The 16,199-nt window shown below is 40.8% G+C and overlaps 1 protein-coding gene across 2 annotated transcripts in view; it reads left to right on the top strand.

Moving 5' to 3' along the window:
• Positions 1 to 5,650: 5,650 nt before the first annotated feature.
• Positions 5,651 to 16,199, top strand: part of LOC132393110 (integrator complex subunit 6-like) — a 129,732-nt gene continuing 119,183 nt past the window's right edge. Inside the window, exons 1-3 of one of the 2 annotated variants that reach the window (XR_009511752.1) lie at positions 5,651 to 7,267; positions 7,449 to 7,526; positions 11,159 to 11,308. Coding sequence is in view for 1 of the 2 variants with exons in the window: in XM_059967922.1 (XP_059823905.1) it covers positions 7,157 to 7,267; positions 7,449 to 7,526; positions 11,159 to 11,308 (339 nt within the window). In the remaining variant the exon portion in view is untranslated. The remainder of the gene's footprint in view (positions 7,268 to 7,448; positions 7,527 to 11,158; positions 11,309 to 16,199) is intronic. The other variant, XM_059967922.1, reaches the window with a different exon arrangement.

Here is a 16,199-nt window from a genome sequence, read left to right as displayed (position 1 = left end):
CCCTTCACCAGTCTGAAATGTTTATTGATTATTCCTCTCCATGGATGCTGAATTCCTCCAGCATTTTGTGCCAAACTAAAAGCCGCTTAATGTCACTTTTATATCCTGCTACAAATCACAAAAAGAGTTAAAACAGAGAATACAAGAAATATTCAGCAGGTCAGGCAGCATCTGTGGAGGGAGAAATAGTTATTAATTTCACCAATCTTGCATGATTCACAGATTTAATTTCAGATTTCCAGCATCTGCAGTTTTATTTGTTTTCACTCACGCCTAAGATTCCCTCCCTTTCTGTTTCAGTATTCATGCCCTGGTTCAGTACTCCATCTTTGTCAACACATACTCAGTATCCCGCAATGTCTTCCAGTGTGACAGCAAGGCAGGCCACAAATGCTTCATTGCCTTCTTGCTGTTTTTTTTTTGTGGAGGAAAGAATTAACACCAGGAGTACTGTAAGTCATTTGGATCTTCACCAAGCAATAAAATTATGTGGATTTTCCACCTCAGTACCATATTCTTGCTCCAACTCCATACCCTTAATATGTAAGTAGTTACCTTTAATGTGTAAAAATCCATTAATCTGTGTGTTGAATACACTCACCAACTGGGTCCTTAAAAGCCTATTGGATAAAGGATTCTAAAAGTTCACCTAATTTTCCAGGAGTTAAAGATAAGAAATATAAGGGGTCACTTGTCCTATAACACCTTATGTTTGTTATCCATTCAATAAGATCATGGTTTCTACCTCAGCTCCAGTCTCTGAAACTAACCCCATATTCCTTCATACCCCTAATAATCAAAAATCTATCAGTCTCAGTGACTAAGCCTTCAGAACTGACTTGCATGGGCAATTACAAAGATTCATTCTCATGTAAGTGAAGAAATTTCTTCTTGGCTCATTCCTCAATATCTAACTCTTTGCTCCAAGACCTTAGTTCTGCGCACACCAGGCAGCAAGAACATCATCCCTGCTTCCGCTCTGTAAGAATTGACATGATTTAATAAGATGATGTCGTATTATTAGAACAAAGAACAGTACAGCACAAGAACAGGCCCTTCAACTCACTATGTTGTGGTGAACCAACTAAAAAGTAAACCAACCCTCCCCCCACCAAAAATGAATCCTTCCTACCTACACAGTGCCCATATGCCTCCATCTCCCTCACATTCATGTGCCTACATAGACATTTCTTAAGAGCTGCTAATTTATTTGTCTCTACCGCCATACCAGGCAGCACATTCCAGACATCCACCACTCTCTGAGTGAAAACTTACCCCTCACATCCCCTTTGAACCGACCACCTCTCACCTTTAATGCATGCCCTCCAGTATTAGGCATCTCTGCTCTGGGGAAAAGGTGGAGCTTAACTCAGATAAACTGGGTTGTTGGATCCCCATTTAAATTCTGATCTTTATGGTTCTTCAAGGGGTCAAAATGGTGAGCAGTCTTAATTCCAAGATTTCCATTTGTTTTAGTGTACATTTATTTAGCGGATATGATACGGTCTTTTAAGAGACTTTTGGATAGGTACATGGAGCTTAGAAAAATAGAAGGCTATGGGTAAACCTAGTAATTTCTAAGGTAGGCACATGTTTGGCACAACTTTGTGGGCCGAAGGGCCTGTATTGTGCTGTAGATTTTCTATGTTTCTATGTTTAAACATAGAAGTACAAAGCAAACTAAATAAAGAGCTGAGAAATGATGTTAAGAGGGGAACTAATGCTAAGAGGTTCGAGACTAAGGAATAAAAAATGGTGCCTCTGAAAAATCTATCACTTTTATAGATAAGATAAAGAAAATTCCTTAGAGATAAATTAGTAATAGGCCACATTATTAAACAATTACACCACTTGGGTAATGTGTTAATCCTTAGCCAGTGAAAAATGAGAAAAATGGGAAAGCCTCAACATTGTTCCTACAGTGAGGCAACCAGAACTGTATGCAATACTCCAGATGTGGCCGAACCAGAGTTTTATAAAGTTGCAACATAACCTCTTGACTTTTGAACTCAATGCCTTGACTAATAAAAGCAAGCATGCCATTAGCCTTCTTAACCACCCTGTCAACCTGCGTAGCCATTTTCAAGGAGTTATGAACTTGGACCCCAAGATTTCTCTGCTCAGCAACACTGTTAAGGGTCTTGCCCATATCAGTGTACTGGCTCCTTGAATTTGCCCTACCAAGGTGCAACACCTCACATTTATCTGGGTTAAACTCCATCTGCCATTTCTTTGCCCATATCTGCAACTGATCTGTATTGTGCTATATTCTTTGCCAGTCTTCCATACTAACAGAATGTGTTACAATGACAGAAAAGGAGCAATACAGGCAGACAATAAGGTGAAAGACCATGGTGAGGTAGATTATCTGGTCAAGAGTCCATCTTACTGCACAAAGTGACCATTCAATGAATCTTATAACAGTAGGTGACATACATAGAACAGGTGCAACAGAGATAGAGATACCAGGAGAATGAAAGAGAGACCTTGCTATGACTGAGATTGGATTAAATGTCATCAAGATCGCTCTTAAAGTGGGTGGTTACTGGTCACCCGAAAATAATGGCATCCTTATACATTTCTAGCCTTTACTTTCTAAAGGGGGAAGTCATCAGTTTGGGTGGAGCTGCGAAGGAATGGTACAGAGTTTATGTTGTCATCATTATGTAGTCAGTGTACATCATGGTCACAGAACAGCAACACAGTAGATACTTGAGTCAATAGATGGAGTGTCAGTTAAAAGGTTTTATGATTTTTTCCTTACTTTTAACTTAATAAATTTTTGGATTTATTTTTAACTAATTTTTCTGTTTCAGACATTCACCAAAATGATACAGTTTTAGTCTCTGACCACTGAATCATGCTGTTGCATCTCTTGTAATTCCCCTCAGTTTTCCTCTCAAAATCAGAAGAAAAAGTACTCATTAAATAGTCTCATTTGCTCCTACCGCTTTTTGCTCACTTTGGAAAAATACCGTGGAACTGATTGAAGTGGTCTTCCACCAAACCTCAAGATGCTCCAAGATGCTCTCAAGAGGCCTGCTGAGGTCTCAGGGGAGTGGAATGCTTTAATACCTTGTGAGGATGGGATAGTGCTATCATGTTTGGGGGTGGGATACTGACACCCCATGTGAAGAGTGCAAAAGTGACGTTCCATGTGAGGAATGAGCTACTGACATCATGTGTGAGGAGTGGGAGAGTGACATTTTGTGTGAAGGGTGGGATACTCACACCCATTTAAAAGTGATAAAGACCTCCTATCATGTAGGATACCTGGCTGATTGATCTTGGGATAATTATGGCTACAGAAGTATTATACACATCTCACCCCCTACCAGTCCTCAGCTGCCTCCTCCCCAACTACACTGCACTCCCCGAGCTGTTTTCTGTTTATGCTTTTCACTTCCTTCCTACTCTTGCTTTTTTCGAGTAAACCCTTTAGGTTAGCACTTACAATGTAAACATTACCTGGAAAAAAATTTAAGCCAGAATTTACATTCAAGTTCATTTCACGCATAACTTTACATACCTAACGATTGGTCTCTTCTCATTGTCTACCTAATTCTTTGCCCATCAGCCTGAAGGAGTGGGAGGGTTCACAGTTTAATAGGTTGGCAGCTGGCAATGTGAATATTCCTGTCGTGGCACATACCTATCTTTGTAAAAGCTGTCAAGGTGGTCGATCCAACAGAAGAAGAGATGAAGCAAGCAGCCTATGCCAACTGGCTGTAACTATCCTATTGAATGCTATGTCAGTATGCAGAGCCAGAGTCCGAGCTTCCTCTCCTGGGACTGTCTGGTATGAGCACCGACCTTCTGACTTAGAGACTAAAATTACCAGAGGGAATTTTCTACCGTCCCTCATTGTGTAAGTTAACCCAAGTTATGGTACAATTCAAGTTTTTCATGGAAAAAATGACATTTCAACTGTCAGGGATAGACCACATCTTCCCTTACATAATCTCAAGCCTTTGCTGTACACTTTTTAAATCTCTAATATGGCTATATAACTTAACATCCAATATCTAACCGAGTGCTGAATAATACCTTGGATAAATTCAACACCACTCATTTTACACACATACTTTATTTGCATAAAACATAATGGTATTTGATTTTTTTTATTATATGTGGCTTGTATTTTGATTCTATCTTCATAGAGAAGGACAAAAATGACGTCCCAGAAATGTTAGTGAATCTTAGATCTAATGAAAGGAAGGTATGGAAGGAAATCAGCATCAGTAAAGTAATGGGATTAGAGAAATTGATGGAATTGAAGGCCAAGCAATCCCAGGGTCTCATAATCTGCATCCCTGAGTATTTTAAGAATTTGTTTCAGAATCAGAATTATTACCATTGAAGTTCATGAACTTTGTTGATGTGCAGCAGCAGTCATACAAGATATAAAAGCTACCAAACTAAATAAATGGTGCAAAAGATAATGTCCATGGGTTCATGGATTATTCAGGATTCTGATGGTGGAGGGGAAGAAGCTGCTCCTAAAATGTTGTGTATGTATTTTCAGATTCCTGTACCTCCTGCCCAACAGTAGTACCATAAAGAGGGCTGTCTCAGAGGGTCTTTAATGATGGATGCCTCCTTCTTGAGGCACTGCCTCTTGAGGATGTCCTCAATGGTGGGGTGGGGGTGGGGTGGTGTTGTGCCTGTGATGGAAATGGCTGAGTCTCCAATCTTCCGTAGCCTCTTGCAAACACTGGCAAATTTATAGTTGGCGTTCAAGCTGTGTCATGAGTGTAGAGCACTGGACCAAGCGTGCATCCTTGAGGGGCACCTGTGTTGACTGTCAGCAAGGAGATGTTACTGTCAATCTGCACACACTATAGTCTCCTGATAAGGAAGTTGAGGATCCATTTGCAGAGGAGTTACAGAGACTGAAGTTTTGAAGCTCGTTTATCAGTACAGAGTGGACCATGGTGTTGAATGCTGATTTGTAATCAATAAACAGCAGTCTGATGTATGTTTTGCTGTTGTCTAGGCATTCTGTAGCTGAGTAGAGAACCAGTGAGAAAGAGTAAATGCATTGCTGGTCATTCATCAGACTTTGGATTAGTTCCTACAGATTGGAGGGCAGCTAAAGTGACTTGACTAATCAAGAAAAAAGTTGGAAGTGAGAAAATGGAGAATTACAGACTGGTTATCTCATCAGTAATACGAAAAACACTAAATGCCTGTAATGAAAGGACTGTGACAAGATCAGACAAAGTACACAGGGATTTATGAAAGGCAGATCATACTTAAGAAACTTACTGGAATTTTTGAGGATGTTACATCGTGGAGTGGATGGGGAGAACCAGAAGATGTGAATTTGTGTATTGAAGTGGGCCCAAGAGTGAGGAACGGCCCACTGTTTGGCCAATTTAATGCCAGGCCAAATTGAAAAGGACAGGGTGCTGGGGCTGAAAGTGAAGAATGGACCAGTGTTCAGCTCAGTGCTTGTGAAGTTTACTCATCTCTGTGCTGAACTGAGGCTGTAGCCTGCAACTAACAGGATCCTGGATTGGCTGTGACAGGCTTCGTGGCTGTAAACTCACTCTTTTGAACTTCAGTTCTGAATGTTATTTGGTCACTTTTACTGTTTGCATGATTTTTCTCTGCACGTTGGGTGTTGACAGTCTTTTTAAATGGGTTCTATTGGGTTTCTTTGTTTTGTGGCTGGCTGAATGGAGATGAATTCAAGGTTGTATATAGTATTCATACTTAGATAATAAATGCACTTTGAATCTGAGTGATTGGCCATGATCATGAGTGGGGAAGTAGATGTGAAGGACCAAATAGAATGTTGCTGCTCTTCTTATCCAAGTTTTTATTCCTATGGTGCACTCTACACCCTCAAATATGCTTGGGAGCTGCCTGACCCCAGCCGTGAGAGTGAAGCAGCTTCATTCCATTGTACAGAGCTTTGGGTGGGAGCCATCCTTCCTGATGCATGACAGTGTGTCCAAAGATCCTGCACCCTGAGACACCTTACAATCTGCAAAATCAAGAGTGGATGCAAGGCATTGCTAATCCGGAGAGACAACTTAAAAAGGAGATGGAAGGGGATTTGCAGGGCAATTTTTTTTTTGCTGAGTGGTGGGTGCCTGAAACAAGCTGCCAGGAGAAGAGATGGAAGCAGATATGATAGTGATGCTTATGAGGTATTCAGACAGGCACGTGAACAGGTTTAGGTTAAAGTATCAAATATTTAAATGGAACATATTTACTCAGAGGGTGGTGCGAGTGTGGAACAAGCTGCCAGTGGAACTGGTGGATGTGTGATGAGAGGGGCATGTAAATCTATGGTCTGGCTGCAGGTAGATGGGACTGGTAGATGGCAGAGGACAAGTCAGCACAAACTAGATGGGTCGAATGGGTGTTCCCGGGATTTCGGGCGCGCACGCTTCCCTCCAAATCGGCCACAACCCCAGCTCGCGCAGCCCTGGCCCAGCGCGCATGCGCGGAAACCCAGGGCGGTTTTGGAAGGCAGGCGGGTTTGAAAAACAGCCGCTCATGCGCAGAGGGAAGGACTGACGTGTGCGGCGCTGGTCCGCTTGCGCCGCGCACGAACCCCGGCGCAGCGTCCCTCCCCCGCCAAACCGGAGCGGCGGGTCCTAATATGCAAACGAGAGGGACAACTCGCGACCAATAAAGGGCCGCGGCGGCGGCGCGTCACGTGGCCCCGTGGAGGAGGGTGGGGGCAGGGAGTCAAAACGAGAAGCAAAGTTGTGCCGAGCGGCATTTAAGAGAGGGACAGGCACACGGCAGGCAAAGGCAGAGAGCTGGGGCTGGGTGGCTAAGCTAGAGCGGTGTGTGCGTGTGGCGGGGCGTGGGAAGCGGCCTCACTGCTCTTTGGGGGAGGGGGGAAAGTGGTTGGAGGTAAAGGTGACAGGCAGACACAACAAAGCCGAGCGTCCCACACCTGCAGCCCCCTTCCCACCATTGCCATCTCCTTTCTTCCCCCCCCTTCAAACTTCAACGATCGGTGTCCAGCTGTGGAGATCTGAGGCTACTCACCCCACCTTCTTTCACCCCCCCCAATCCCGAGTGCAAACCCCTGTTAGCCGCCTGCTTAGGGTGTTCGGGTGACAACACATTGCCCCCCTCCTTCCTTCCCTCACCCCACCCCAGATTGACCCCCTAAATAACCCCCTCCACCATGCCCATCTTACTTTTCCTCATAGACACGTCCGCCTCCATGAGCCAGCGCACCCATCTGGGCACCACCTACTTGGACATAGCCAAAGGCGCGGTTGAGACCTTCATGAAGGTAAAAAAAAAAGAGGAATTAAAAAAGCAATGGGAGTTTTTAATTTAAAAAAAACCGGGTTGGGAGAGAGGCCTTAGGCCCCGCAGTGGCGGCGGTGGTTGATCTTCTAACTTGTCTCCTCTCTGTCTTCTCCCTCCCTACAATCCCCCCCACCTCTATCTTATTCCCCCCGTCTGTACAGCTGCGGGCCCGCGACCCTGCCAGCCGCGGGGACAGGTACATGTTGGTGTCGTTCGATGAGCCGCCCTACGGTATTAAGGTAAAACCCGTGCCCTGGCGCTAACGATTGGGGGTTGGGGGGAGGGAGGAGAGATCGATCAGCCTTTATTAAGTTGTGTGTGAAAGGCGAGAGAAGGATTGCGGCTGCCGCTCCGCCAGGGAACCTCCAACATGGCCGACTTCTTCCTGTGAGGCTCGGTTGTAGCTGCTGGGCCCGGGGGGGGCGGGGGGGAATCACGACTGGTACGCCGCCTCATTTCACACACAAAAAAAAAGTTGGGGAGGGAGTTGATGGGAAGGAGCTAGCTTGGGCAGTTTCAAAACAACCTCCCCCCACTGTTTTGTACTGTATGTGAAGTCGGTACATTCCTCCGTGATTCAGTTTCACAAGGATGTTGTGTTGCAGGCTTGCTCCTTAAAGGGGAAGGGCAGTCTTTGTCAAATATCCAAACTTGTGCCTTTAAGGGGGAGGACAGTAAGTGCCCAGATTTGCTGCCTAAAGGTGAACGTCCCCTATAAAGCTTTAATTATTTTCTGGGGGTGGGACGTACTTTGACACACCCCACAGTCTTCGCTACTGAAATCAAAATCGACAACAAGCTCATATCACTGCTATTAGCAAACTTCCCCCTCAACTGCACACTAGCATGATTTGGGATAGCTATTGGTTTATATTCGTCACTGATCTTTATTCTAAAGTTTCCCCACAAGCATATATGAACATTTTCCCCCAAATGTCTTTCAGTGTTTCAGGATAGTTACTGTTATCACCTAGGGTGTTTAATTGGGGATGGCTTTGCCAACATCCTCATGGAAAAATTAAGGCAATGTGAAGCAGGTGCTGAGATTTGCTACTGGAAATTTAAGAGTAATTTTGTTGAATTATTTGTATTTAAAATATCTTCTTCCAATTTTAGGTAACAACAACCTAGCACCTTTAATGGAGCTGAATGTCTCAAGGCAACTCGCAGAAGTGTTGTCAAACAAAATCTGGCACTGAACTGCACACGTTTTAAAGCTTGATCAAAGGACTAAATTTTTGAGGAGCACTTTGGATGAGGGGGAAAAATATTTTGAGCTGAAGGGGCAGATTTTCAGAATCTTGGGTTACAGTGGTCAAGATGATCCAGAGGTTGCAATTGCAGTAGTACTGCAGGAGATTACCAAGAAGCTTAACATTATGGATGAGAAGGGGAAACAAGGATGATAATTTTAAATATGGGTTCTTTTTTCCCCCCTCTGAGCAACTGTAGGTTAGCAAGCATGCAGAAGGGCAAGTTGGTCGAATCTGGACATGGGCAGCAGATTTTGGGATGGTGACTTTGTGAAGAGTAAGAGAACAAAGAAGACCAGCCAGGAGTATATTGGAATCGTTCAGTATTCTGAGGATGAATGAGAAAATATGGTTTTATTAAGGTGATAGTGTAAAGCAGATTTGGAAACATAGGGCATCAAGGCTGGATGGACATTTATTGAATACTAGAGAGAGGATGGAATTGGTGATTGGGAGACTGAGTTTGCATTGGTTAATCCTTGTATAGCTGGTTAGTTCAGGTGGCAGTAATGACTTTATTCTCATGCTATGCCACAGCCATATCCAAAAACCCAAATCAGTTTCTATAGGAATGCTCATTTTATTTCTTAATCCAATCTTGGGACGTGGGTACAGTTGAGGTATCTAGATAGTGTAGTAAACCAGTTGTCCTTTCATAACAATCCATTTGTTTGTCAGCAATGCTGGTACCGGAAAATGAATTGTATTTAACTGTTCCAGCTGCTGTGATGCAATTTGGGTTTGTCTCTGGATCATTTAGCTCTCATCTTTGGATTGATGGTCCAGTAACATAGTCCCTCTCATTCTCCCCCACCCTCCCACCACACAGTTTCAGTTTTCTAACTTTGGTATATAGCCGTGGATGGAGAGAAACAAGTAAATTTTGGAAGGATGCAGTGTTTGTTTTTAGTCCCTGTTACAGACTCTGCTGTGGACTCAATACCTGGCAGGTTTTCTTGGCATATGTTTAAACTTGAACCAATGTGTTTGCTGCCTTAGGGTATCATTATACCAACTTGAGTTAAGACATCATTAAAGATGCCCTGTTTCCACTTTTGAAACATGACTTCTGCTCCCATGCTCTTCAAACCCTTCCTTGGGCATTTGTTATTCCAGAATGGTAATTTTGATGCACTCCTGCGTGATGTTGCTTTTTCTACACTCTAAACTTAAAGGCATTCAAAACTCTTAATTTACATTGTTTCATATTCCAGATCTGCAGTCTTTTGATTTAATTCACAATGACCTAGTCATTCGTTATCTTCAGGTCTACTGACCCTCATCTTCCAATTAAGCAGAGCCTCAGTTTAAAAAATGCTTGTCTTTGTTCACAGTTGCATCTATCAGTGATCTTTGTCCAGCCCTCTGAAATCTGTGCCTAAACATTTTTTTGGTTCTTGATCATCTCTGATTATTGCAGAGGCTGCTAAAGCTGTTCCTGAAGACCAAGGCATTCTATCTTTAAGCCTTCTGCCTCTCAGATCATTGAAAATAAATCTATCAAACTTTTTTGTTATTTGCCTGAATGTGACTGTGCCAAATTTTGTTAATAAAACTCCTATTAAGTGCATTGGGATGTTTTATTGCTCAAGGCTGTTTAAATTGGGTAGTTTATTGAATTGGTGGCCTTCTGTGAAGGGAGAGGATGAAACTATGCTGCTGAATTTCCATCTTGGCCATATAGTGGGAGAATACTGCTTAGTTTTACTGTTGAGGGGAGATGGACTGGCAGTAGACATGGAGAGATTCAGTTTAAAAAAGGGCCCTTCATCCCATTGAGTGCACTAACCATCCAGTATCAATCTGACGTGAATCCTATTTTTTATTCTCTCCATATTTGATTTATCTTTCCCTCAAGTGTACCACTTGCACACGGGGTAACTTGCAATGGCTAATTAACCTACCGATGCAGATCTTGATGTGGGTGGAGATTGGAGCACCCACAGGGATCGCAAGTGGTCACAGATTGTAAACTGTGTCAGGATGAGACCTGTGCCTGAGGTGGTAGTTTGACTTGCTGCAAAACTGTGCTGGCTGTAATTTGAGGGGAAATTGGATATTCCAAGTAGCGATGCTCCCATTTCCTTTCATCAAGACTGAGGTGCTCAAGGATTGCTGTTTTGGTGAACCAATGGGCTAACTTTTTTTTTGTTAAAAATGATTTTGTATATGAATTACATTAGCAAATCTCAGCCCAGACTGAAAACTGTTTTGAGGTCTAGATAAAATTAGCTGAAATGAGTAACCTGGAGTTGAATTTATTAAATTGGATGGCAATTTTTTAAAACTGTATTCTGCAACACTTATCATCAAAGCTCAGGCTACGTGAATGAAGTGCATGTTGGTCTGGGCTCTGTAGCTGTATCCCATTTCAGTGATGATGCCATTTAACAAATAAAGTGAAGCCAGGCTCTGCAGTGTAGAGATTCTATTAAAATGTGACGATGTAAAAAAGTTTCATTTAAGTTATCAATCTGAAATATTTTAATGCTTTTTTTGTGTTGACATCTTATTAAAATGACCTGCGAAAGCTGTCTCCATGTAGCAAGTGATGAAAGAATTGGAAGCATTTCTGAACAGGAAACGAGAGAACATGACTGAAATGTTTTATTTTTCAGGCTGGCTGGAAGGAAAACCATGCAACGTTCATGAACGAATTGAAAAATCTTCAAGCTGTAGGACTGTCAACTCTTGGCCAGTCTTTAAGGACATCCTTTGATTTATTAAATTTAAATAGATTAGTTACTGGAATAGACAACTATGGGCAGGTATGTTTAACACAGAAATACAGTTCTACCAAATATATCTCAAAAGCTCTGCATAGAAGCACAATAAAAAAAAAAATCCCTGGGAACTGTTCCTTTCACAGTAACAAATCAGGAAAAAAAACCACATGAACACATGATACTAGTGTATGTTTGGCAATTTAAGTGACTTAATTTCCCTTGTGTTCCATCGCCAGTCGAGTGACCTTGTACTTTCCATGCAGAAAGGCAAGATCCTGAACCCTGACTCCTTTCAGCCAAGTTTTTTGATGTGATATTCCCTGTGGGTAACAGGGTCATTTAATGATTGCAATTTCTGATCTGTGCTAAAGATTTAACAAGTAGCTGGAAAGCAGAATACTGCAGGTGTCTGTACTGTGAAGGAAGGCCATTTGAGTAGATAAGTGAGTGCAAAACATTCAGGAGAGATGTGGATTAAGAAAGTGTTAAGTGATGAGTGATACTGTTTTTCCAGGGGAGGCACTGGTAAGTTTTGATACAAGTGGTCATTAGTTTCTTCAAGGAATTCATATTTTTAGAATGTCTTCTGGGGTTTTTTCTGAAACCTATGGGTTCCCTGGATTTCAAGTTCATTTAGTGAGTAACCAGCCCATAGTACAGAAAGATTGATCCTCAGGTTATAAGTTGGCCAAAGGCATCATGATTGAGCTTCAATGATCGTCTTTCCACACCTGTAGCTGGATAGCACATTGATGTTTGCTGTTGGAGACAACTGGTGGCAACAATGGAGCAGCACTCGAGGAAAAAGTCTTGAAGACTGGGGAAGCAAAATACAATGTACTTTGTATGTGTCACATGACAATGAAAGTGAATTTTCTAGAAGTATAAAAGGTCAAAACATGTAACTATACATTATGTTGAATTTAAAAATTCTTTAAATACAATTGGAAATGGGAAACTAGAGATACCTAACATGAAAACAGGCCCTTTGACCCAACTGGTCTCTGACCAGGATGCCCTATCCAAGCTAGTTCCTTTTACCAGAGTTTGCCCCATATTACATTTGTATTTCACAAATGTTACATCATAATATTTAAAATTTTCTTGGGCCTGTTGAAGGTTAGGTGTGTGACTTAATTGTTTTTTCTTTACTCCTGTTAACTTCCTGTTATAACCTGTGTTCTGAGGTTTGAGAGAATGCATGGCACTATACACTCTGGCCACTTTATTAGGTACACGAGAAAGTCTTCAGATGCTGAAATCCAAAGCAAAATACGAAATGCTGGAGAACTTTTCAGGTCAGGAAGCATCTATGGAAATAAATAGATGTTTCAGGCTGAGACTTTTTTTTAGGACTTTATTTGATCCAGGAGGTACCCAATAAAGTGGCTGGTGTGTGTATGTTTGTGGTCGTCTACTGTAGCCCATTCACTTCAAGGTTCAACGTATCGCGGTTCGGAGATGCTCTTCTGCACACCACTGTTGTAATGTGTTTATTTGAATTGCCACCTTCCTGCTAGCCTGAATCTGTCTGGCAGTTCACCTTTTGTCCTCATTAACAAGATGTTTTCACCCACAGAGCTGCTGCTCACTGGATGTTTGGTTTTTTTTACACACAATTCTCTAAACTCCAGAGACTGTTGTGCATGAAAATCCCAGGAGATCAGTTTGAGATGCTGAATCCACCCTGTCTGGCAGCAACAATTATTCCAAGGTCAAAGTTACTTGGATGACATTTCTCCCCCATTCTGATGTTTGGTCTGAACAACTGAACCACTTGACTATGTCTGCATGTTCAATTTGTGCATTAAGTTGCTGCCACATGATTGGCTGATGAGATATTTGCATTAACAAGCAGGTGTACCTAATAAAGTGACCATTAAGTTTAGATCCCTAATGCTTACTGTGGCCAGCAAGTGGACACAGAACTTGAATCTTGCTGTTAAACCAATATGCTCCTGAACTGATAGAAGTTTGAACAGCAGTTGTTTGGAGTATGTACTGGTGGGTGGGAATCATTCCACATAAAATTTCCAAGCAAGAAAAATTTAGATGTCCAAATATTTTAGCTGCCCTTGGTGACTTTATCAATGTATAAAACTTCTTGTGTTCATGATGTAGCTAAAGTAGGTGTGTGTATTTATACATTTAGATCTGCATAACTTTCTGGCTTGAAAATTTTTAACACTTTAGAAGTTACTTTGGCCAATTTATTTAATATTCTATGGGAGATGGTTGATAAAGAGCATACGTCTGTTCAAAAATGGGGAACTGTATTTGCAGTGTCAGTTACAACACATTTTATAGTTTGTAAATATTCCCTCAGTATTTTGACCTTTAAACATTCCTCTAAAAATATATAAGGCCAAACATTTATGGAAGACTAATTTTAAGGGAAGTTATTCTTTAGACAATCCTTCAGGAAAAGGTTCCATTTGTTTTACCTTACCACCTTGGATACTCACTAAGAAAGTGAGCTATATTTGATCCAACATCAAGTTCCGAAGGTGCTGTGCTGATGCTATTAAATGCAGTCTTTGAAGATGTGATTTGAAATTTTCTTCAGAGCTTTAAATTTTTTTGCTGTCTCGGCACTCATGAGTTGTGCTCTGTTAAAACTCCTTATCACAATGTAGAGCTGCCCAGTGCTGCCTAATGGATGATTAACTTGAAAGGGTTATTGAAGGGTAAAGAAATACATTTCCTCTGTATTAACCCTGCATTCTGAAAGCTTAACTGAGCTGTGGCTAAGAACTTCATACTACTCTATTTTGCCTACAATCATCAATGTCTTATTAATATGGATTTGGAAGAAAATTTTCATGTAACAGTTGATTATTTTAATTCTGACATTCACAGAAGACAAAGATAAATCATTTTTTTGTTTTAGTGTAATTGCTTAATGAAAACATCAATTTTAAACAGTAATTATCAACTTGTACCTTTGTTTTGTAAGGTAGGTCTTTCTTTCAAACATCCTGCAATATTTGGACCTGAAGAATCTCAATGATTTAGCATGTCCGTGGTGCCCTTTAGTACTTTAGCCAAGAAACCATTTTAGCTGAAAGCCTAAACAATTAAACAAGTGACTTATTGAATGAGGGATCAATGCTGAAATTGACCCAGGTTTTGTCCCAACAGCAAGTGACCGAGCCTGATGGGAGTGGGGTGCTCATCTCAGCCAAGTGTCTCTTTTTCATTTTTTTATTTTACCCACTTACAAAACTTAATTTAGAGTAGACTCAGACGTGTGTGTCCATTTTGCATCATACTGTCATTTGTATAACAGTGAAGTCCATTTTACATGGGTAAGAATGTGCTTTTGCTACTTTTTAATGGCTAACACCAAAAGTACACCCTCTTCCATTTCAAAAAGCAGAGAAGTCCATCAAGTGAATTTTAGCTGCTTAAAAACTGTATTTGAAATCCATCTCAGTCTTGTAATTTGATGAGAATTTTCCATTTGTCCTCACTATGTCTGGAAATGACATTGTCAAGAAAGCGCAGATTAAAATTAGTACATGAGTTACTACAGTTTTAGGAATGATTGGAAAATGACTTCAAAAATAATTGATACTGGTTTATCAGATATCTCCATTAGCTAAGGATAAATCAAAATCCTGCTTCCCTTCAATAGTTCAACTGATCTCAGGCTTGGTCAGGATTCTGGTATGGATGTCTAACAACTTTGATATTGTGCTGGGGGGAGTTAGAAAAGACAGTTGAATTACCTCATGCTGACACCTGTATAATTACAAACTGCTGCTTGAGACAGCAAATTTAGTTCTATGCTGAGCAATTTAGAAGAGTGACTGCCTCTGGCAGTTTCTCTTCTCATTTGTGTTAAGTTTCTGTGTAACTTAGATTTTGGGTCTCCTTTCAGATTATTTAACTGCACTTTGCTGGAAAATACAATTATTAAATAGACCTGGTAGAAGTCAACTCAAAATTGTAATTATATTTTTCATGTTTATAAAGCAGTGCTATCACTGGCACTATTGCAGTATGTTTCTGTTGGTCTCTGCTTCAAGCTTCATACTGATAAAACAGTTGGTAGTTGTGAAACAGATAACCATGTTATTTCTGGTCACTTTTTTCTTTTTACATTAATTAACTGAAGGTGTATTTTGTATAACTTGCTGTGTGCACAGTGGAAGAAATAATAGGATTTAATTATTAATCTGCAAACAAAAGGAGCTTTGGTATTCCAAAGGGGCACAAGGGGTCCTAATTCTTCTTGGGAACCGTCTGTAATAGGAAATTGACATATGGCTGAGATGGTTTTATTTCCCTAAAATGAAGACCAATCAGTTGTTTTGATTTCCATTTTTGGTTTGTAACTCTCTTACTACTTCACACAATTCTTATCAAAAGGACAGAAATCATGTTTTAGGTTGCCTCTGCTACTACAGAAATTTGAGCTTTATTCCACAGTGCGAATGACTGATCAGCCAAGGAGTAAATATGTTTAAATAATTAGAATTAGTCATAAAAGTTGATTTTTGTATAATATCTTCCAAGTCTCACATAACAAACTACAGGACCAGTGTCCTAGGTCCCTGATCATAAAGTGTGAAGGTTTCTGCACAGACTACATTGATGCAAATAAGGTGGTCTTCTTAGATTGGGCATTGTCATTGGTACCTGGTTTCAGCTAAAAATCTAAATGTAGGACTTCTTCAGATTTTTAAAAGTAAAATTAAGTTGGAAGTTAAACTTTCTGACTAATAAATTCTAAATAGATATCAAGTATTTTAAATGATTGAGATGGGCAGAACTTTTGGAACAAATACTCGTACTATGATTTTCATTGATACACTTTGAAAATGAGTTAATTTTTAAGTAGAGTATAACTTAATATGAGTGGCTTGTGAACCAGAGAAAACTACAACTGTAGTTTGATAAGAATTGCATGTCTATTCCAATGGAAAAT

The sequence above is a fragment of the Hypanus sabinus genome, chromosome 4 (genome assembly GCF_030144855.1).
Source record: "Hypanus sabinus isolate sHypSab1 chromosome 4, sHypSab1.hap1, whole genome shotgun sequence".
Classification (NCBI taxonomy): Eukaryota; Metazoa; Chordata; class Chondrichthyes; order Myliobatiformes; family Dasyatidae; genus Hypanus; species Hypanus sabinus.
The sequence above is the reverse complement of the archived record's forward strand: the minus strand, read 5'-3'. Positions and strand labels throughout refer to the sequence as shown.